General features: G+C 40.9%; 1 protein-coding gene across 1 annotated transcript; it reads right to left on the bottom strand.

The window, feature by feature from the left end:
- Positions 1-464: 464 nt before the first annotated feature.
- MCOLN2 (mucolipin 2) lies at positions 465-24,507 on the bottom strand. Its single transcript, XM_008921922.2, has 14 exons — positions 24,366-24,507; positions 18,407-18,566; positions 16,478-16,651; positions 12,902-13,040; positions 12,207-12,294; positions 11,962-12,058; positions 11,406-11,505; positions 9,815-9,930; positions 8,225-8,374; positions 6,804-6,905; positions 6,557-6,679; positions 3,501-3,707; positions 2,010-2,125; positions 465-1,014 (listed from the first exon to the last, which is right to left on the bottom strand). The coding sequence occupies exons 1-14, from the start codon at positions 24,392-24,394 to the stop codon at positions 978-980; spliced, it is 1,638 nt and encodes a 545-aa protein (XP_008920170.2). The 5' UTR covers positions 24,395-24,507; the 3' UTR covers positions 465-977.
- Between the last annotated feature and the right edge of the window lie 282 nt (positions 24,508-24,789).

Genomic DNA, 24,789 nt, shown 5'->3' with positions numbered 1-24,789 from the left:
TCACCTCACTCATTAGTGTTTTGAATTGCCTTTGCCATTCGAAACTCTAACAAGCCAGAACTCGTAGAGACCATCAGCAGTAAAGAACACATAGCAAGACCAAGTCCTAGCCAACACACTGACATCATCTACTAAAGAGTATTTTTAGGGAGTGGAAAGTGGACAAAGTGAAGTACCTAATATGATAGTCCACCCACCCAGGGGCATTCAGCACCCCTGAAAGTTCCCAGAAGTACTTGGCTAATACCTATGCACTACTATACTGGAAGTGCTAAAGCAGTAAGTTTAATCCAGACACAGTACAAATCAAATATTGTGGGTATAACAGAAAAGACAGCCAAAAAAAGGATAACAAACTGCTTTTTAGTAAAGCTATTAAAAGAACAGACCGTGACCTATAAGTGGTTTGTGTTAAAATGATATACAAGAGGGAGAACCGCAATTATTTTGCACTTTTGTGCAGCTTTTTAGTTTTACAGAAATTTATTTCAAATAAGTGAAATGTGCCAAGTACAAATGCATCACTTCAAGTGAAAAACTCCTCTTTTCTTGGTTACCTTTTATTTAATACTTTTTAACACAGAATTATTTTATAAAAATTATTTTCATATAATTCTTTTCCTTATTAACAACAACAGTTCATTCAGGGCCACTTTCCTTCCTCCTAGAGCTGATTAGCAAACAGAGCTCCCATAGACAATCCTCAAGGATGTCTTCTTTAATGTGACAGAACTTGAAGCAAGAATACAGAGTTCTTCACAGCTCTCCTCCAGACACAGCTTCTGGGCTCTCTTGATGGTTAGGCAGTGATGTCACATTAATATCTTTTTTTCCCCAAAAAACTTTAATTAGGTAAGACTAGTCTGTTCATGAGACAGGTCCAGATGGTGGGTTTCATTGCAATTTGGAGAATTATTCTTCTCCGTACCACTAGGGTCTCTTTGCATTTATTAGTGGTGAATTTCAATGTGCAGTCATCAATTAATAAGTATCAAGTCATCATCACTCTGTTGTCTGCAAGAGAAAAAAATTCACAATTCTCCATTCAGCAAGAAATGCAATAAGAAGCATTTACCCATACAAATTGAGTTTTGATCCTTCTGTTCTGTGCTCTCCCATTTCAGCAACTCCCAACACCTCCACTGCGACAATCAAGGAGAAACTGCTACAGTAGCAAAAGCTCTAGATATTCACTCCAACTACTAGAGTTGTGCCCTCAATACTGTGCAGTGTATTACAGTGAAGTATATTTATTGTGGTCCAGCAGACAAAAATCTCTCATTCTGAACAATGACTTGCATATGAAACCTGAAGTTGTACCTGGCTGGAGTTCTTGTTAACTAGCTGGCTTTCAAGTGTCCACAACAACTGCTGGGGTACCTGCCCATCATCTCACATGTTCCTTTTTGGTTGTGAGGTGTTATGTGTCCTCAGACATAAAATTCTAAGAACCAACTCTCAGACCAGGAAACACTACATGAGATTTTCGTCTCTCACCACCACCTTAAAAAGGACTACTGCCAGGCCTGAGTTTGGCAGCAACAAGACACTAGTGTGTTTCCAATATTCTGACAGATGGTATTCAAACAGTTTGCCTTGTAGCTTTGGAATTAAGCACCAATCCCTGGCTGAATCACATATTCTCTGACTTTCTGCTACTACTCCAAGCTTAGCAGTAAAGCTTTTTGGAAACATTTGACTTGCAAAACCCTAAGAAGCAGAGACTTGGTTTGCTCCTGAATCCTTAGTAGTTTCATGCTATACTCCACAGTCCTTCCATCAGCTTCTCCATGGTATTTTTCATAAGAGTATAACACTTAAAACATGTGTTTAAGCTCAGAATTGTTGTATCATCAGCTGACTAAAGATATAACACCAAGTAGAGTACAAGAGGAACAAAAGCATCCAAACATCACACAGGCTAAATTCTGGATGCTCCAGCATTTGTGAAACAGCACTCTGCAGTGAGATGCCAACTGGTCTACTTCTCAGGAAAACACACTACTGACCTCCTGCAGCAGCAGATGAATGGCACAGAAGTCTGGTCTTTTCTGTAGCCAGCACTGTCATGGTCTTTTAGAAATTCATGTAGATCTGTTACTGGAAAACCACTTTGTTGGTATTTCTGAAAGAATAAGTGTTTTATTTATAACACACGAGAAGTTACTGGTCACAAAACGTTCTAAAATTTCCTGTAGCGTGTGACAGTAAAACCAGACTATTTGGTTCATTTGTCCAGTATTGCTGTAGAAAGGAAAATGCCCAATCCCACCCCAGAAACACCACATATATAGCTGGTGGAACAAAGCAACCTAAGTGACAGAAAATTCATATTGTTCAGAGATTCTCTTATGTTTTGTTCGCTGTCCATAAGGCCAAGCAAGTGATCTCAGGTCATACTGGCATTAATTGATTCTCCCTTGTTCACAGGGAGCTGCTGCACTCACTGTGAGTGCCCTGGGATCGTTTTCCCTAAGAACTCTAATGCTGGATTTGAAGGGCCCTAGTGTGGATATTCAACATTGCCATGTTGAAGAAATGCTATGAAAAACACAAGTTCAGCACACTGAAATAGCTCCCAATTGATCTACATGAAGTGCTCAGAGGGAAGAGTAACAGCAAAACACTGTTTTGCAGGTCAGATCATCCAGTAAACTCAGAAGCACAAACAGTTAAGTTATATTTGGAGATGCTTAGAAAGTGAAGCTCTTGCTCAGTCTGGAAGTTGTAGTTCATGTCAGACCAGTCTTATTCTGCTGGCTTGTTTCTCTGACACCAAGATAAGAAAGACAAGAGCTGAAGAGTATGATCCACATTGCCTTCCCATTGGTCAATGAGGCTATCAGGAGCACAAAGGGGAGACAGCACTTGAGGTCAAGAACAAAAGGTAATTATTGAAAACTTGGCTGCACTTTCAGACTGTTCATACTGGAAATGGATGGCACAATTTTAACTTGAATGAGAAGGGTCTTTGAGAACACATTTCCTTTTAACCATACATTTCCAAGCAGCACATCAAGCAAGCCAGATGTATCTTAATGACAATCTTAAATGACTTTAGAGTTATCTGTCTGAACCTTGCCAAACTCCTGCCAAAGGCATATCTCTGAGATATCAGCAAACCTTTCCTGACCTCATCTTTTGATGCCATGAGAAGAAACATTCACTCGAAACAAGGCTTATATAGCTCTATGTATCTATACTTAAAAATTAGTTTTTTCCACTCATCCTTCCATTTACACTTCCATTAGCTGTTATACTTTTGAAGCCAGGTGAAGCAGCAGAAAACAACATTGAAACACACACAGGATAATTTTTCAAACCAATTATTGCTTAGTCATTTGAATGACTACCCAGTCATCCTCCCAATTTTGACACAGACTAAACTAAAAGATTTCAATAATCTCATCATAACTAATACTAGATAGTATGGTGTTTAAGTGATTAACAAGAATGAATACAAATCTGATTAGAAATGTAACAGAAAACAAATGTTTTACCTTTATGGTGTCATAGGAGTCAGTAATGAGTGCAATAAAAAGGCTGAGGATCATATATATAAACAGACTAATGAAGGAATACAGATATAACCGGCTGAACCTCCACACCAACGTGCTCTTCTGCTGGATTTGAGCAAATGTTGCAAACATATCATCACCATTAACCAAGGAAAACAGACATTCAGCCACTGTGTTCAGATCTTCAAACTAGAAAATAAAGAGTACAGTTATTAGTAGAATGTGAAGATCAAATCACCCATATTTAAAGGGAAAGTTAAAAAAAACACCCCACTTCTGACTTTTACGCATAGCAGAAGAAAAATTCCAACCCAGACAATTAAATGCTACCACACTTTACTATATATTCAGGCCAAAACATACATGTCAGCAATAGAGCCATGTAGAAATATAATCTTGACTAAGCGTGATATTGACATCAGACATAAGATTTATTATCAAGAAATAAACTTGTGATACTCAACAGGCAAAACAGTCAATATCTGACCACTACAGAAAGTTAAAAGTGACTGAATTTTAAGCAATTTTAGGCTAGCAGAAAAATATCGTTCCATTTGCCAAAGCACAGATAAAGTGATTTCACAGAATCTATACCGTAAATCAGTGGTAGTACGCTGGGAACAGAATCCACATCCTCTGGTTTCCCAGCTCTGCAGCATTACTGGAGTATGGGTAATAAATCAATACTTTATTAAGGAATTAGTGGTAGTATATGGCCTTCAGAGCTTGAATGGTCTAAACTAAATTTGTCGTGCAATAACATAATCTATTCAGAAAGCCCTTTCTGAGCTGTAGGTACAATCTATAGCTGGATTGTGAAGCTACTGAAATACACCCCCCACAAAAATCATGGTTCCATTTCAAGGACATTCTCTTAAATTCTAACCTCCTTTTCCCCAAGCTGGAATGTGTCCTGAGGCTAAATTCCATTCAGCTACCCAGTAAGCACACTGTCCCCTCTTGCCCTGGCTCTCCAAATAACTGCATTCATTAACTGTACTTTATTAGACCACACCAATTAATGCACAGTGCTTTAATGTGACCATTATCAATGAAGAAACATGACTACACTCACTTGAATTGTGGCCCTATATTGAGAAGGTGTCAAGAGACATACCTGTAAGGACAACATATGGTTGCACAGAACAGCAGGTCTGGTTTACATCTATGGCTTATTTTGTTATTATTGTTTTTACTGAATTTTAAAGCCATGTGAAACTCAGCAGTACGTTATCTGAGAAGAAAGGGGGCATGGCATGGGTAATTTTTGAGCAACCCACAAGTTTTGATGCAGACACAGAGACCTGCTAAGGACTGCTCACCTGTAAGACCCTGGATTGACAAAACACAAAATGCAGGATACCCACGTACTCTGATTGTAGCAGAAGAAGGAAAAGCAACATATGTATTTCTGTATTTTTGAGTATAAGGAGCTTTCTGGTGTTTCTGCACATCAGGGAAGGCTCTTCTCATTTCTTACCAGGGCCAGCCTGGATGGCTGGAGAGCCCCAGGAAGCCAGTCCTGCCCTGGGCAGCGTCACATCACCTTCCCGTGGGACACTGGGGAACTGGCAGGAACAGGAACCCCCCCCACAGCTACAGCAGTTTTCCTTGACATTGATCTCCTATACTTTGGCAAGATGTAATATTTTCATAGATAAGTATATTATTGACTACATTTTGTTTTGCTCAGATGATTAACATACTTGTTGCAGGGAAGTTACAACAGTACTTATGCTCTGCCTGTTTCAAACAGTTGAGCCTCTGGTGTTGGCAGAGGATCCCACTGCATTCAGCATCCCACAGAGAAATATATCATCATCAACCTGGAACATGTGCAGACTGAATACCTACACTGCTCAAAAGAGAGAATTACAGCTCGGGAGGATGTGGGGCACAAGAATCCGAATCAAGCACTGCAGCATGTCTCTCTGTTACGTATATACTGTGTGCAACCAGAGATCAAGAATGAGAACTCATACACCTGTCAGTCTTTAACAGACATCTAGAACTTGACACAACAGGAACCTGACTTTTTGCAAACTGTCACATAGAGCATCTGCCAAGAGGAAAAACAAACAGGCTTTAGGGTGGTTTTTGCTTGTGTTTTAGAATGTACAAAGCCTTGCTCCTGCACCCAGGTTTCAGACAAGACACGCGAGGCACATACTTTGATACTAACCTGAGAAAGACAAACAAACACATCCACAACACACCCACACACAGGAAGCAAAGTAAATAAGACAAGCATTCATCCACCCCTTTATGAGTCATAATTTAGGGGCTGAAGTTACATGGCATGGGAAAGATTTGGAAAAACAAAGTCAGAGCCAAGGAGATTCCAAAAAAAAAAAAAAAAAGGAACAGTGAACTGAACTGGGATTGCCAGAAGAGGGCGAAAGAGATCACATAGAAAATGCTGAGTTAGGAGGGACCCTCAAGGATCATCGAGCCCAACTCCTGGGCCTGCACAGGACCATCCCCAAGAGTCACACCGTGTGCCTGAGAGCATTGTCCAAACGCCTCTTGAACTCTATCAGGCTTGGTGCTGTGACCACTGCCCTGGGGAGCCTGTTCAGTGCCCAATCACCCTCTGGGTGAAGAACCTTTTTCTAATATTTAACCTAAACCTCCCCTGGTACAACTTCAGGCCATTCCCTCGGGTCCTGTCCCTGGTCCCCACAGAGCAGAGATCAGTGCCTGCTTCTCCTCTTCTGCTCACGAGGAAGTTACAGACTGCAATGAGGTCTCCCTTCAGTCCTCTCCAGGCCTGGGTAAACCATCCACTCATTACAAAAACAGCTTGGTGTAGGAGGTGACACTGATTTCAAGCACACAGTAAAAGCAGAAATACAGTTATTCTGTTAAAAGGAGCAGGTGGCAGAAGGTATGTGTGGAAGGAAAAACACTCCCATGTTCACATTACAGCTTTTATACAGAAATATTAATTTAACATACATTTCTGTTGTTATAACTGGAGCTATACACACACACAGACACATCATTAGACCAGAAAAGGAGTGATACTGCTGACATACCTTTTCATGATAAGGTCCCAAGACAATCCAACCACAAAAAGTATAGCCAAGATAGATCATCCCAGCACAACAACAGAACCTTATCACTTTTGGCAATGATGCCTGCATAGTTAAAATGAGTACCTGCAAGTCAGGGGGCAGTAAAAGAAAAGAGAAAAAAAGAAGAGAAAAATTAGAGAGACCTGGATAAAAGTGACATAAATATATATATATGCTTTAATTATTAGACATTTGATTTCTGCCTTACATTGTAGGTTTGAAAATATCCCAGGTATCTGATGACTCCGACCCAGACAAACAAAGTTGATGTTCCCAGTAAAATGCTGCAGACATCGTAACTTGCGAGGTTCTGAGGGATCCAAATAGAGCAGGTAGTCAAGTTACAAAGCAGTAGGTATGTCAGCTTGACAGTTATTCAAGTTCCAGCAGTTCAAACAAAGTGGGGCAGTTCAGTATTGAAAGGATGTTGCTACATCACAAAAATCAGATCAATGTGAACTGCAGTTATTTACTGAGATCATTCAAATGCAACCATGATGCAAATAAAAGTACACTTATGCTGATATTTTTGAAGTTTTGCATGAAGTCTGGAAGAACAAAAGCCTTTAGTTTGGTTACAACAGTTTTGAAATTAGATTTAATAACTCAATGATTGTTTAAAAAAGGTTACTATATGCTATTGTTAGGCAAAGAAGCTCTCATTCACTATTTAGACAAACATAAGCCATCATTTAAATGAAATGTGAGCCTTGGGACTACAAACCTTTTCATGCCACATGTATTTACATCTCTGAATAGGTTCTCTGTCAGATGTTCAGAACCTGAACGTTGTTTTTACTACAGTCAAGTTTATAACCAAATCTACTTGTACTTTACTTTAGAAGGCTAGAACTGGTTGCAGTAAGAACAAGATAGTCATCTAGCTCAAGTTTTCCTACCCTCAATCCCCACCTCACCATATAGCCAGAGGATTCTGAGTGTTCCTCTGAAGGCCACTCTGGGCACCTGCCCTTTGAGCCTTAGTACACGTGAAACAGCAGCAGCACACTACCTACTCTGTTTTTCCCAGAATACAAAGTTTTGTGAACACATGAGTTGTTGGCACGCATCTATTGAAGAAAAAAACCAAACAAACTAGACAAAACCAAACAAACCCAAAAAGCCTCCTGAAGAGCTGCCAGCTGAACAAAGCACATTGATTTCAGCAAGCCCAGACTGGGATGAGCAGGTGACAGTCTGTGCCTATGACTGCCAGGAAAGCAAGCTGTAACAGCCATTTTTGCAGCCCTACAAGCCATCAAGACCCCTGTTGTACCCAAGGGGATGACTCTTGGTTTCCCTGTACTAGTATGTGCTACTACTTCTTACAGAACTAACAAGACATATTGTTGGGTTTTTTTGATAAGAACTGTCTACCCACATGTCCTATACCAGGGATTAGGGGTCTTAGCACTGTGGAAATAAGATGCTTAAATAGCTTATTGAAAGACTTAGGAAACTGAGTGACTGAAAGCAGTTATTAGTCAAAGCAGCACTAGGAAATGAACCGGCAAAAGTAAACAGATGACTATTGACTGTTATAGCTCACTTTCATTTGTCCCCACCTTAAAGCACATTACACATGGTTGTAACAAGGCTAGTATTTTAGCTGAGGTATTAAACTCTCACCTTAGCTTTTATTTCCATTTTTAGGATTGAGCCAATGATTGTCATCACATCACTGATAATTACCAGGACATACCACCCATTTATGAACTCCAGCTGATCAGCATGGCAGACACGACGCTTATACTTCTCCAAGAAGAAATTCACAAATCTCTATAGACAAGAATTTAGATGTTTAGTTACAGGTCACCTGAGATGAAAAATATGTACAGATGCCCTAGTATAGCAATGTTCGAGTTTCACATACCCCCTTTTCCTATAGTATTTGCTGGAATAATAGTTTAATTCTCAATAGCAATAGAAATAAACTGGAAAAAAAAATAAGATAGGTTTAAGCCAGTGAAAACAAACTTTCCACAGAACAGCTGATTTCATACCCAATCCCCCCTAGCCTAACCATGGTTGTTATCTCCTTTACTACAACAGTTTCTATCCCCCTCCAACAGAGCAAGGCCATTGAACTAAAGAACTGAAAAAGGAAATAACTCAAATACAAGACGAGAGCTCTCATTTCCAATAGAGCAAACAACATCATTTCCATGCCTAACACTGCCCATCTGCTTTCACATTTTTGCTCGTGAATAGATGTGATGCCCCTGTTCCTGACAGCAGTTTGACAATGCCTTTGTTGAGTTGTGTCCTCTTCACCCTTGGTCTTGTTTCCAAGCTACAAAAAGGATATATTGAGCAAGATAAACAAGTATCTGTGCTTTCATATCCTACCCACCCTGGAATCTTTTTCTAACTCTCATAAGCCATGTGCTTACAAAGTTTGTGCTAATTACTAGGTACAAGCTGGCACATCTCAGGGTCCAGCTTGTGTTTCTGCACCAGTATTCTGACCACAAAAAACAAGTCTGCTTACATAAAGCTCAGCAAGCGACTTGAGAGGAAGCTGGACAGGGCTAGTCCCAGTCTGCAAAGGAGGGTGAGAAGAGAAGAAGGTGACAGCAGACTGATCAGGGATTATAAAGCAAGAAGAAGGAAAGAAGAACTGAAAAAGGGTGGTTCCAACCCCAGAAAGACAAAAAACCCCCCAGAAACCAACCAAACAAGAAAAAAACAACAAACAAAAACAACCCAAAACAACAACAACAAACGAACAATCAAAAAAAACCCCCACACCACAAAAACAACCAGCCATAGTCAGACTATATGCTGTGCTTTACATTCCCTCCAGTTAGAGCTGGCTTTGAGGGATGTTCATTAAGACATTAATTTACAACAAAACCTCTATGGGAATTCTACTGTGAACCAAAGAAGAAGGAATTTATGTTTTGAAGGTGCAGGACATATTCACAGCACAAAGACTCAGAAGTCTTTTTGTGTAAAATCCTGGACAAAAAAGTGTCCTTCTTTTGCCCTTGAGAGATGCAACAAAAACTCCATATTACAGCACTACACAAACAGAATTAAAACCAATTCAGCTAGCAATTGTTCAGAGGTAACAGTATGAGAACATCTCACAATAGATTTTTTGAGTTAACTGAAAAAAATGTTACTCAACACTTCCAAACATATACCCCTTCAAAAGACCAGCAGCAAAGAAGGCAGAGACCAAATAAGTATTGAGATCACGAGCACTGTGCTTACCCTTTGTAGTCTCAAGGCAAGAACAATGGATCGTGTGCAAAGGATGAGAGAAGTAAAGCAACATAAAATGACAAATCCATCAAAGACTAGAATATACTGAGTGTTCTTCTGGAGAACTGTAAAATGTCAAAGAAATGAAGTAAGGTTAATTTTTTCACATCTTTTTAAATGCAAATTATGCAACATTTTGTAACAATTTGTGCTCGAACACTCTCATCCCATAAACAGATGGGCTGTAAGATATATTCTTCCTGCAAGCATACCTTAAGCACAACTAAGCAGAGAATTACATCAAGACAGTCGTGGAGGTTGGACCACAAGAACAAAAAGCAAGTTCAAGTTCTTCAAAATAAACCCCAAAATGGGTATATTACTACAGGTATCCCCTTTTTCACCTATCCATCTGTGCTCTCACAGTGTTACAACTACATGGGCTAAAAGAAATGCAGATTTGGCCTGTATCATTAAATTAAAAAGAAAACTCCCACCGTGGTCTGCAATAAGAAACTTGTTTGACTTTCTGTACAGTATTCTTTTCATCCGCAAGTTTAGAAGTCATCATGTGAATGCAAATTAGGTGTTTTCCTTTGCTTCCTCACATCAATTGTCCCTATCTTTTTCACAACATACATTTTTAACTACATGAAATACAGACCAAAACTCATTTTTAGTTGTTGTAATAGCATTTCAACTCATCTGTGTTACAGAATTATGCATGCTGCCCCAGTTACTTATTAGATGCAAAATAAACTACTAAGGAACAACTAGTTGAAAGACAGCCACAAAAAATTAGTGTACACAGATGCGAGCCAGGACACTTTGTAGTTGTTCAGAACATACTATAAGATACCACTTTAATATCAGTACAATATGGTGTTATCAGAGAAAAGCTGGCTTTGCCCAGGTAAGAGGCAGGCCACTTGACATATTTTTTAATCAAGATACTCTATAGCACACTGAAAAACATTGCTCCATCACAGTCCTTTACAGCAAGTCAACACATGGGAGAAGCAGTTGCACAGCGCTGTCACAGCTACTATTCCTGTAAGGGGCCTTTAGTGCACATTCCTGAGCTGTCAGACCAAGTCTTAACACTACAAATACATGGCAGATGCCAGCCTTTGCTCACACACATCATTAAATCTAGCAGCAGTGGAAAAAAAAAAAAATCCACTTTCAGAAATAGTAAGCTTTACTTAGTTAGAGAAAAAAAAATTGAAAGCTGCAGAAGGCTTCAGCTGCAAGTTTACCTGTGTTAGTGAATTAAATTATTTGAGTCATCTCAGAGAGCAGAACGATTAAAAATCTACAGAAGAAACATCCCCCTTGCAGGTAGAGCTTGCTGCTAACAACGGTCTACACATTTGCATGTGCCATCTTACCACAACACTCTCATAAAAGAAATTATTTCCTAACTCTTAATTAGCAAGAGGTAATGAGTTGCATTAGGCAGGTAGCATTGTCTTGTTTTAAGGGCAGGAGAAGGATGAACAGGATGGCCAATGTCTTGCTGGACAGACTGTTATAGACCAGGGAAAGTGCTGGGAGATGCATAACTGCTGGCACGCAAACACACGTGCACCATACTTACCAGGGCTAAATATGTGCCAGTCTTTGCATTCCTGAATATCAGTGTCACTATCAAAGTAGATTTTGATTTTTCCACTGTGGGCTCTATTATTGAAAGTTATCTGAAAATACAGAACTGTATCAGAAACAAGACTAGGAAGATTAATTCCAGAAAACAAATCCTGCTAAGTGCTTTGGACACAGTATGTGTTAATATTGTTGGTGAGGTAAGTTTTAAGAAAGTTGTCACCATAAATGATGGTGTAGATGTAATTTGAGAACATGACATATATTGCATAACAAGCAGTATTCCAAGAAGCCAAACTTCACATTTAACCTTTAGAAGAACAATTCCTTATTCCCTTCTCAGGTTATAAAGTTACAACTGGAACATGTTACAAAACAACACTCTACCATAGCAACACCATTTCAGCAGCCTTTGGGAAGGAGGGCTAAAGGCCAGGACATGCTCAACTGCATCTCTCTTGCAGTCTCGATACAAGGATGACACCTACACCTGAGCTTAAGCTCTCATTACACACACAGTGTTGGAAGTGCCATAGCCCATATTCACTTACAGTGTTTTGAAATGCATAGCAGTCAGGTAATTCACGGGCATGGATTGTCTGTAGAGCAATGCCTTTCAGCTTGAAGGAGATTTCAACCTGTATTAGCCTGGATGTTTGAAAAAGTGTATAAAAATATTTAAATATTGTATAAAATAAAAAAAATGTACACACATACACAAATTGCACAAATCAGAATCCACCAAATTAATGTGAAAGGACAAGTTGAAATACTAAAAAAATCCCCAACACTTTACCTGTAAAATTCAAGATTGAAAAAAGAAGAGTTCAGCTTCAGTTCTGCCTTCTTATCAGTTAGCTCCTCTGGCTTTAAAAAGACACATTCTGGAAAGAGAAAAGATGTAATCTTAAAAACTTCACATAAAAAGTAGCACAAAACTGAGATAATCAGGGTGTACAGTCCTAATCAGGCAAAAAATGAATTTTGAGCAAACCTATCCATACAGAGGCCCACCTAGTGGGGTCAGAAGCAGTTTGTGCATTAACTCTTGAGCAGCTAAGCAGTCAGGACTCAGCTCTGAGAGGCAGTAAGGACACACACCCACTGATGGTACAGACTGAGCAGCACCCAGAATTCTGTATTTGGACCTTCTGCACGGGGGGGGGGGGGGGGGGGGGGGGAGCTGTGTTTAAAAAAAAAAAAAAAAAAGAACAACTAAAAAAACCCCAACAAACACCAAAAAACCCACCCCCCATCATCAACCCTAAAGACCTCTACAAATCAACGACAGTGGCTGAAGAGAGCCTTTTATAATCTGCACAGCTGCCATTTCTAGACAGGTACTAAAAACCAAGAGGGAAATAGGCAAGAGGCATGGGAATTTTCCTGTAACTGCCACACAAAAAGCTATTGCTTTTAAGCTTTACTGATATAGCATTAGAATATAAGTACTCCACAGCAAGACATTTTTTAAGTACAACAGTACTGTACCTGTTTCAGTAGAAACATCTATGTTCAGCGTATCATTGGATGGAAGCATTGTGCCTCTCTTGTACTGCTGTTTACAGATTTTTAAACCTGATCCTTCATAACCAAGCATCCCCAGGGATATGTTCTTTAAATGCCTGTACTAGTTTAGAAACAAAAGCAGAAGTGGAAGTTCGAGATAGTCATCTTTTTTGCATTATATAGTAAATCGCAATCTCAAAGTTCTGCGTATCAATACAGGTTTTTACATTAAAAAAAAAAAAAAATCTTTATTTTCACATAACAGTTTCCCATGAGACGGAAGTCCCATGACTCAGTTTACAGACTAGAGGGCTACTGGCCACTAATTAGTAGTGATAGGCATCCTGGTGACACAGTGACCATGAGCCCTGTACCTTCTGGGCTGCCTGCAAATGATCACAGATGTGCCAGACAGTAAGCCAGCAGACAGCTTTTAATTAGATGCCTGGCAGAGACTTCAATGCAGTATTGCTGCTAACCACACACACTCCAGGGATATCTTATGCTTTCATGAAAGTGATAGTTTTCACACCACTTGAAACTTGATCACTTTACATACAATCCAAGTCACAGTTCTTATCAAATCCATGCTGAGAACAAAAACAAAGCTGCTCCCTGTGTGACTACAGAAGAGGGAAGTCACACATTCACTATATAACCAGCAACCAAGGAACATACGCAGAGCTTGAGCAGCCCTCCAAACATAATTTAACCTGTCTGCTTTACACAAGCACAGAAGTAGCTGAAAACATGCCTGTGAGGAAGGTACTTACTTTTTCCACTTACTCCAAATACAGCACAAGTCACCTTCTTCGTACACTTGGAAAACAAGGACTAAAAGTGGAAGCAAATAAAGTTCTGCCAAAGCAAGCATTGTCCAAACATGGATCAGCCCTGAGCATCAGCAAGACTTCATTTAAGGCCAGTCCTCTCTTGACTTGCCTTCCACACTTTCTGGGTGTCTACTGTCTACCCTCTGATCCCCAGACTCACACCTTCCAGTCCTGCACAAATGAGACAAACCTCTGGAGCACAGCTCTTCTGGTGGCCCTTGGCTCCTCAACAGCTGAGAAGATCAATGACTAACCATGCAGTGAGCTGCCTGCCAGCTTAGCTTCCCATCAGCTAACATTGTCCAAGAGAAGTCAGATAGACCCATGGCCTTTTGAGGAAGAAGGCATCAACACAATAGTTGATAGTTTTTATTATTACCACACCTAGTGAAAGAGCTCAGGGCAGTGTACAGCACTGGTCTGCTCTCAAGAAAGCATTTAGCTTTTCAGAGGCCTGAAGTAAGTTAGGCAAGGTTTCCTATTCCTTAAAAAAAAAAAATTGTTCAGCTGGCTTTGATACAGATTAGTCCATTTCCCCCTTTGACATGAATTTTTTTATTATGCATCATTTGGTGTTATCCTATTCCCCCCTTCCTATGGGCATTATGGCCACTAGCCCACCTTGGGGGGTACAGAATCCCACCAGTCATCAACAGCCACATGCTCCATGTCCAAAAGGAACTGCAACAGAAACTACCACACTTCTATCCCAAGCTCTGGCTTGCAGTGCTGCTTCGAGTACTCACAGCTGAGCTTGCAACAAGTTTAGACAGCCCAGGAGAAAAAGCATGGCCTCTGTACCCTGTCAGTCTGACTAAGGCAGGTCAAGTGAGTGGAAACAGTAGTTAGTCACAGCTCTTCACCCCTCTGAAGACATCTCCAGATCACTGCATGCAGCAGCCACTGCTCTGTCCACGTGTGCTCTCAGGCTCTGCCCTCCCAACAGCACAGCACGTGGCACTGGGTTACCCACACGCCACTTTCAAACAACACTATGAAAAACTAAAAGCAAGATTCCTGTTTATACATTTCTAAGCGGCCCCAGACAGAGCAGGCAGCAGGATATCCTTGTCCTACAGCCTCTGCCACAGGGCAGGGCACAAGAGTAACAACTTCACACAGCTTCTTCATAATAGAATCTTCCAGACTGAACCCAGTAGAGAAGCAAGGAAAACCTTTGTACTCTTCCAAGTGTAAAAGTATGTTTGGGTTTTTATGTTGTTGGTTTGTTGTTGTTTGTAGCTGTGCACTATTACTATCTTCTGTAATATCATATTCTTCAGCTTTACCCACCCAATCATGCATTTCAAATTAAAACTCAAAACAAAGCACCAAAACCCATGGCTTCTAGCTGCCCATCTCAAAATAAAAAAACCCTTGCTTTTAGGTTGGGAGTCATCTGGTTTGGCTCTTCCCAGAAGGCACTCTTTAAAAACAAACAAATGAAAGTAACAATAGTCATAAAATTCACCTATAGGCATGCTTTTTGAATTCTTACATGTAATGTAAAAGCCTCACAATTCCATATGACACTAAAGCACACAGATTTCACAGGTTAAATCTCCTTAAAGGATATGACTACATTTATACCACATTGACATCTTATGAAGAGACCTTTTTGTGATGCCTGTATCACACACTGGCTCATTCTTGAGGATATAAAGCTATTATTTCTCTACTGTCTTGTATCTGGACTTCACCTCAGCCTTAGTGCCTACAAAAGAAGGAGAGTGAGACAAAGCAAGCAAGGAAGTAAAAAAAGCACAGTTTATTGCAGAAACAGTGGTAACATTGAGAGTTCAAAGGGAGACTAAGAAAACTACTTCACCACTCATTTAACATGCCAGGAGTGAGAGTCCAGCACAGCAGGGACAGCACATTTGATCTGCTGATGGCTCTGCTGTAGCACAGAGAGCACAGGGGCCTGACATGAGTGGGTGTTTAAGAATGAGGCACAGCCCTTTGCTCCCCTGCAAATCCCAGATGCTTCTGGGCATAGCTGACAGCGGCAGCAGTGACTGCTTTAATCCAAGCATCAGAGCTGATGTACCAAGGCCAGTGAAAATGAAAGGAAGTTTAAAGCCACTTTCCATTCATCCAGGGTTAATCATTTCTGGGCTTATCATCGTCCCCAAACACAAGAGACGTTTCATATTCCACAGGCAGTCTTTCATGTTATAACTTCTGAATGTATTAATATTAAATACAAAAATGTTTACTGAATTTTCATCTTAGATTTGTTCACTTTCCTCTGAAAATTGTAAAGGGACTGTTCTTTAAAATACCATCCCTAACCAAGGTAAGTGCCCCTACACTCCTGGAAGTACTGTATTCCCCATTCTGAGGCCCCTGGTGCTCACTACAAAGCTTCAATTCAGTATAACTGTAAGCACAAATTTTTTGAATACCATGCATAGGTATATTCAGGCCTATAGGTCTTCAAAGTAAGACCTAAACCAAGGTTTTAGTTCATGCAAGATGACAGATTTTCAAACTTTCTGGATTTTGGTATTATGCACTACCCGAATAAAATTCTGGTTTGGATTCATCTTCCAGAGACAAAAATGCAGACAGCTGCACATGAATTTCAGGACACCAGATCTACACTGATTCACTGAAATATCAAAACTGAAATTCAGGAATGGAAACAGAAAACCAGAACCTTAGCAGAAGTTTATAGCTATACCTTCAGCTATAACATAGTTATAAACACACACACACTTACCTGATTAATAACATAAAAAATGCTATCATAAGCATCCTGTTGTGTATATATACTGCAGCTGTAGTCATCTTCATCAACTCCAGAATAGCCTTTCAGGAACAGGTGTTTGAAAGCGACAATGTTTTCCTCTTTGAATGAGACCACCAATTGGTTACTCAAACCAAAAAACACAAGCTGACAAGAGAAAAAAAAAAACCAACATACACACATATGTATTTTGTACACTGGTCAAGCAGTAGCATTTTGGAAACAGTTCTCAATTATAGTAAATACAAAGCAGACAGGTGCCTGTTGCTGTAACTCTGCTATGATAAGAGCAAAGAACTTGCTAGCTAATGCCATAAGACTACTAAAGTCAAGGTTACCATATGCAGGGTAAGAGAAACATAAATCTTGATTCCAAAACTTACAGCAACTGAATGGACAGCTACATTACATGCAACTTTTACATATCGTGGACCAAAAACTCTAACTGGAACTTGCCAAAACCTTTGTGGAGGATGCAAATGGTTGATGAGCTAACTTAAGAGCACAGCCTACTACCCCTGAAATGGTCTGCTTTGCTAGGGGACAAATTCCTGCACCTTTTCTACCCCTGGCATGGCATAGGATTAGAGTAGATCTATGTGGGACCCTACAGCAACAAAAAGCATCACCTGCCTGACCCAGATGCTAATTAAGGAGGCTTTAACAAGAAGCAACAGCAGACAGAAGAGTTACTACTGAGGCCATGTGTTGCCCTACTATATGGACATTCCCATTCTTACCCCCCATCACCAAGGAAAACAAACAGAGCCTAGAAGCTGAAAAACCAAGCAACAAGAGTTTCTTCATAGGCACAGCAGCAGGAGGATATCCCAAGCCCCAAACAGCTAACCCTTCATCCTAGGTTTAAAATGTTTACAAGCAGCAAAGGTGAACCTGTCTCATTACTGCAGGAAGTTTCCAAGCCCCACAAGAATCTGACAGAAGCAGGGAGGAAGCAAGAGTGAGAAACCGCAAGCAAAAAACCTGAACTTTTGCCTAGAAAGACCAACCACTGAATCCTATTCCTGCCTGTGGATAGAGCCCCATCAGGATTTGGGCACAGCATGGCAGCAGCAGAGGCCAGACCCCACCAAGTGGGGCCAGAGAGCCTGTCACAGTTGATAAAGCACTGGGACATGTAAGCCAGAGTTATGCTTTATTTTAATGGGCCAGTCAAACACAAACCTGGAATCCTACAATTCAGCACATATATTTAGCTGTTCTTGCAAACTGTCAGATGTCAGTCTTGCATTTCAAAGGTTCAGAAAAAGTAATTTCTACTTATATGTGTGTCCCATTTTGCTTCCCTTCACATCCAGTCACTATTTATTAGTGGACTGTAAAACAACCAACTACACCATGATACCAGCGCAGTTGAAAAACACCTTCTTCTTTGCCTCTACCTAGTACCTCAACCAGTACTCAACTGTTCAAATGCATTATTTGATGACAGAAGTAGGGGGCACATCCAATTCCTGTAGCCCAGTCATCCCATCATCACCACAGACCATAGCATTTCCACATTGAACGTGTACGTTTCAAGTTTCTGATTAGATCAGAAAATATCACTTTTGAAATAGTCCAGTGAAACTATAATCTAAAAACATGACAACAAGCCTGAAGACAGTGCTGGATTTAATGGGAAGAATAATTTGCTTTAAAGTATTATGCCAAAAAAGTGAAGTACCTGGTCAAATACTGCTCCAAAATCTCCAAGAGGCTTTTGTAACCTATGTTATTCTTCCCCCTTGAAACACCTTTCACAGTAGTTTTTCTTTATGGATTTAAGTGGGAAGTTCAAGTCAGTAACAAATATCCAGGGATGGCAAAGGCCCAGAATCACATACCTACTTCTTTTGCACACCATTGCTACTCTTATTAAGAGTAAAACCAAAGCATTACCTGTGTAGTAACCATAAGTATCTTCAAAACCTGCAAAGCCAGTTTCCATGGTATTTGACGTCTTGCTCTGTATTTTTCACATGGGTTCATGAAGTAAAACTTCAAATCCTCTTTCAAAGCCGTCTCTTTCAGATCTAAATCTGACTGAGTCATCATATTTCTGCCATAAATAACATATTAATTAGAAACCAACAGAATGCTTTGACAGACAATTTCCTCAATGCAGTTTCACCTCAGATCACCACATGACATAAAAGGTCTGAAATAGTTTTCTGTTTGTTTTACAGCAAAATGCAAAAAATATTTCCCTATGATCACATCATTAAAAATCATTCAACCACATTAGATCATCAGAACAGCATTTAGACTAACTATCAGGAAACAGGCATAAATAAGAGTATCTGTAATAGCAATATAAAGTCAAGATTTCTCTCTTTCTTAAAAATACATATTTGAAACAAATATGTATTCTGTTTCAAATGTGTTAACACATCTGTCTGAATAACCCACATTCTCATCATCATGGCTAGGCTTTCCGAATGAAGATTTGGGAACCCACATTCTACACGCAGAAAAAAAGCTTCTTAAACAACCAGAGCAGGCTTTGCACACATTTCTGTTATTAACATGCAGTTTTCAGGGCTAAATTCATAGTCATTTATTTATTTAAATATCTGGGCATGCAAAAATCAGAGGACCAAGCACAGAGGACTGTTGTCGTAGATGTCTTAAATCACCTTATGTTTCTCCTTCTCAGCTGAATAGGACATTGAAAACTTTCCCCTTCTCCTAGTCATTTTAACCCTATCTTCCAGTCCCGTAATTTTCAGAACTTTCCTGTTTCACACACAGATCAGAAACTTATAATTTTTTTCCTCCCTTTTTTTAAGAGGTTTATATTTGACACTGATTGATTATCAGTCCCATTTACTATTCAGAACATCATTCCCGATGTTCTGAATTTTATAAAGGATAACATTTTCTCTCAGGGTCAAACCCAAAAGTTTTCAGATGCATTTTTACTTTCTGTGTCCTCATCTGTCTGAAGTGTACAGTTATCTAAGTCAAAACTGTAGACCACAAAGCACATCTGATTTGCTAGAACCAGCTGTCCCGCAAGAAGAGAAATTTAAGTTGACACTGTGGTGTTTCCTCAGAAGAGGAAGTGAAAAAACCAAAAAATCTATTTTAACATTAGAAGTTCAAAAGTCATCCTTATTACACAGCCTTAAATCAATCATTCATGAAGATGATGGGAGGTAAGATGATTTTGGTTTTTGAAGTAGGAAAAGCATGGGAAGTTTTTAAGAAAAAGAAACTGCGAACTGCATCCCTATTTAAATTTATAGTAAAAACATACTGGACTAGCTTAAATAAAGTTTAAGATACAAAAACTTTGAAAAATGTAAACACACCTGACAAAAACACACATGATAATTATTGCTGTGAGCACTGTCTAAGGAAACAGGTACACATGAACTTCAATCCTGCATTGACACCAAAAGACATCGCTGCTCCTGTACAAACTTCTCTTGAACGGGCAGAAACTTTTGTGTGGGTACACAATGAACAAGAGCTAACCCAGAGTGAAAGTCATAGAAGTAGGTGGGAAAGAAAGAGAAAAGCTGGATCTGGTTGAGATTTAAAGCAGGAGGGTATGACATAAGGACCACTCCAAGACTTCAGCAAAATCCTTCCCAAGCTTCCAGTGAAAGTATATCAAAAGTGACAGATCTCTAAAAAGAGTGCAAGCAAACAAAAAACTGTTGGACTTTGTCTTCCAGTATAGAACAAGTGTTCTGCGGTGTAGTATTTAAAAAATAATTCACTGGCAACAGCTCAAATACAGCAATTGTTTTTCAATCCATTCGTTTCTAGGATATGTTCAAAATTACATCTAAATAGACTGTATTAAATCTGCAGAACTAGAACCTTCAACTAAAGCATTAAAGAAGTTTAAAAGCTCCAAGAGATTAACAGTGACATCACATTTAAAACTAACTGTCTAGTTCTACCAAATTGTTATTAGGCTGATAATCTAAAAATAATCCAAATAAAGCACCTAGCTCAAAACAGAGAAATTAAGCAATTCAATTCAGATGCACAAGTGTAATTAACACCTCTCAATAGGTTTCCATAGTATGCTTTGTAAAACATTGACAGAGGCAAATTTTTTGTGAATGAAGATAACTCTACTCCATGCTTAGATGCATATCCAGGTGTCATGTGTCATATATAGTAACTATTACTAACTCAATTCTAACAGCTGCATTACTGTAACCACCACTGCAATGCTGTGCCTGGTAGGTCAGTCTGTTCGGACAACGCTTTGTAGCGAGGCACTTTAGGGCTCCGCATTCTGCTTAAGGAAGACGTTTCAACAGTAAGGACTACAATTTGCAGCTACCTACTCATGAAATACGTTTTTAATACTTAGCTCTTCACCTAGCAGAAAAAGCCCCATTGCATCAAGTAGCTAAAATACACTTAGTAAGTGAGCACAGTCAGGTTTTTTTAACGAGTAAGTCACTACTACAGCAACACTAACAGTGTCCATCACAGCTCCAGATTAGAAACATTTATCTATTTGAGCTCTAGCTCTTGAAGAGGTATTAACGAGATTGATGAGGTGTTAAGGGAGGAAGAAGGAGAGAAAAATGGGGGGGGAAATATATCACCGAATTGCGTTCTAGGTATCAGCCTGGGCTTCACCTTCACGATCTCTACTAAGCTCAGCACTCGCCTAAAGGAGGACATCGCCTCGCGCTTCTCAGGAAAGCGAACTCGGAAACTGAGGGGAAAGCCCCCCTGTGCAGAGCTGCCAAGGTCACCCAGCGCTCGGCTGCCGAGGGAGGAGCCGCGCAGCCTACCGCCGCGACCGAGAACCACGGACTCTCCGTGCCCATCCGGCACCCGGCGAGCTGCACCGCTGCTCACGGCTCGCGGCGGCAGGGCAGGACCTACCATTGGCGAGACCCAAACGAGTTGAGCACCCGACCGCCCGCTGCGTCGGCCTCCGCAGCGGCCGCCCGGGGCAGGCACGCCGCTATCGACGGCGTTTGCCCGCCCGGCTGATGGGCCGCGCCTCCCGGCTGCGCTCCCTCCGCAGTCCGTGGCGAAGGGAGCGCCCTGACCCCGCTCCCCTAGCCGGCGGGGTGACCCCAAAGGACGGCGCCAGGCCCGCTCGTCCGGTCCGTTCCCTTCCGATCCGTCCCGTTTCCGCCCGCCACCGGTTGCGATACCGCCGCCGCTGGCGTACTTGAGGAGATGTCATGGGGCCGCGGGCTCGGCATCTGCCGGGCAGCAAGGGCTGCGCAGTCCGCTGAGGCGGAGCGGAGGGAGCCCGGGGCCTGCGCAGCTCCGTCCTCACCGACAAAGCCGGTTCGCGCCCAGCGGTCCAGCGCGCTTCTGGGCCGCGGAGGAGGGCGCCCGCCGCCCACGTGCCCTGCGGCCCCGGCTCCCCCTGCCCCACCGCCGCCCTCCGGGGCGCGGGCTCTTGCTACGAGAGTAAGGCTCTGTAGTCGCCTTACTGCCAGCTGGTAGTTGTAGGCACGGAGATAACGTGCAGGGAAGACTGTCAGGTGAGATTAGCTACTACAGAGCGGGTCGTCTTGCAGCTCAAGAGGTACTTGATTCCTCAGAGGACGTGGCCTAATGCAGTTACTCCAAACTAGGGTGTTCAAAACAGATTGCAGACTCATGAGAGGCTTCATTGCAGCAACTGAGCTCTCTACCTGCCCACACGGTGGGCATGGGCAGCGTAGGATTCTTACATAATGTTCTCAGATGATGCTGTGTTTGGTTATGGTCACATAGTTTGAGAGAAGAAGGAACAAGACCCCAGACAAACATCTATGTGGAGTTACTCAACATTAGCTGCAAGAGCATTGTGTCAGCTCATGCATGAAAGTTTTCTGAAGGCTTCCTCTGAAGCATCTGGTATTAGGTACTGTCTCAGGCAGGAAAATGCTCCCAATAGATGCAGCCACAGGTTTGGTCTTTTACAGCAGCATCTCTGTGCTGTCCTGCATTCTGTCACCATCCCCCATCCCCTCAATAAATTATGCCTTTACACATTTTAATACTGGATAGGTATTAGCATATCTGAATTTGATTTCTTCCTCTTTTATGTGCACACTGTTTACCTTCCCTTGAGAATGTGCTTAAATCCAGCATAAAAACTGGTACTTAGAAACAAGTAAGGCCCCCACCTCTCTCTTCCTCTCAGTATAGTCTCATTCTGTAAATAGATCTGGGCTCTGCTAAAAACAAGAAGTTCTTCCTGTAAGTATATGCAAAACATTGCCATTGAAATAAGCCTTGGTATGAAAACAGCTGTTAGCAAGTTTAGCACCCTGCGACTTATTTTCACGAGGAAGTACTAAATATCTGTATTTTTTGGGCAACTCTTTCCAGAGCCCAGTGAGAATCAGAACAAAGAAACTCTTACCCGTCCACGACTTCTTGGTCAGGGCTGAAAGCCTGTTTTGCTTAGGATGGCATTTTTAAGCATGAGTTTATCTGATGCTTTATCCGCTTCCTTGCTCTCCCCCACTGCATTTTACAGTTCTATCTGTGCCTGCTTGATTGCATCAGCATTAAGATACCCATGTCTCCAGGATGCAGCTTTACGTGTGCTACTGGCATTGCTAATGTTGAGATCATTGATACTGCTTGAAGTCACAAGGGGTTTTTTATAATAAGATCATTGTCAAACGTCTTGGCTCTGCAAAGCCATAACCGGCACATAATACATTGACACAAAATAAGATAAAAAAGCCTCACCACACATGCAACAGCAGCAGCCTGCTGCACTTAGTCTCAAATGCAGCCAGTGGGCTAGAAAACACAGCATTGACTGGCTTCTTCTCAGGCAAACGAAATACTCAGGCAGATGAAGATCCTAAACACCAAGGATCAAGCAGATCAGAAATCTGGACATAAGCATCTAGATTGCCAGCAGTAGCACCAAGGCAAACAACACGTGTTTGAGTGTCTGTTTTTTTCTTTAAAAAACTCAAAATATAAATATGTATCAGATATGTAATACAAGCAGCATTTATTTTTCCAGTCAGAAGTGGACATTTTGAGCAGTTGTAATCCAGTAACTTTCCAGGCTACTGCTCTTCTTTCCCAGTGTATCAGCCTGCACCCATAGCCAGAAATGTGCAAGTGCTGCTCTGCTAACTTTGTAAGTTGTTGTCACCTCTTTTCCTTTGTTTTACACATCCTGTGCCTACTTTTAGACAGCCCTCCCCTCTGGCTTCACTCTGCCCCTGCCCATAACTGTTTTCCACAGCTGCTTACAAAAGGCACCTGCATTTTAAATGATTTATTAATCCTATGTTTCTCTTCACTCTGCATGAAAAAGCCTTGTAAATCAGTCTGCTGCATTTCATTATCTGAAAGTGCTTGTCATCCTTGTCAGAATTTCTTGCACGAACTACTTTATACAATAGTGATGTGCACATTATATTTTGTGTGTTGTCAAAGATCCATAAGGAATTTAATGCGTCAAGAGAAAACATGGTCACTTAATATTTGCTTTTTGAGGCAAGACTGCCTTGTGTCTTCTTGAAAAGCTACAAAATTCTTCAATCTTAGGTGAACGTTAAAAGGCAAGGGCCTCAATACACAAAACTTTCAGATACTGTTCATATCTGTTCTGCCTGCACCTTGTATTTGGTTTGCTTTTGCTAAACTTGAGGAGCGTTTTTAGTGTAAGTTATAATGCTTGAATATTTGTTTCTATGGAAAATTCTGAAATGCTGTTAAATGGATCAGCTGGAAACAGGTCTTCACCAGGGTCCACAGGGACTGTCTTGACTACAGGAAATCCAAGTCCACACACTCCACACACTGTTTCATGCCAGAAATTGTATAGTGTTAATAAACAAAGCTCCTATAACCTAGCAACATATTTACTCTTAAGATGAATACTGACACATCCAATACTTACTGCAGCTGGAAGTGTTTATTGTAGCACATTTACAATGTGTAAGCATTCAGACAGAACATGTTCAGTGTCCTCCACAACATTATACATTGTCACATACAGCTCCAGCAATGTTGCTCGCAAATGCAAGTTATCAAAAATATGTTTCCCTTCGGTTTTCTGTTCTGCTCCTAGAGTGAATAGACTATAGAAAATAAGCCATCAATTAAATATTATCACAAAGTATATAAACTAAGTTGTCAAAACAGAACTTTTATAAGAGCTAATGTTTCAGCCGGCCGTTGACAGTAGCAGGTTGTTGAAAGGAAACATCCAATTTCTAAAGTGTGGAGGAATATGACTCTCAGAGACATCTTCTGTGTATTTAACTTAGTTTACACTTCATGTTTACAGACTTGTAAACCAGAGACTTTACCACAGACTTGTA

The sequence above is a fragment of the Manacus vitellinus genome, unplaced genomic scaffold, assembly GCF_001715985.3.
Source record: "Manacus vitellinus isolate BGI_N305 unplaced genomic scaffold, ASM171598v3 scaffold_21_pilon, whole genome shotgun sequence".
In the NCBI taxonomy this organism is placed as follows: Eukaryota; Metazoa; Chordata; class Aves; order Passeriformes; family Pipridae; genus Manacus; species Manacus vitellinus.
The sequence above is the reverse complement of the archived record's forward strand: the minus strand, read 5'-3'. Positions and strand labels throughout refer to the sequence as shown.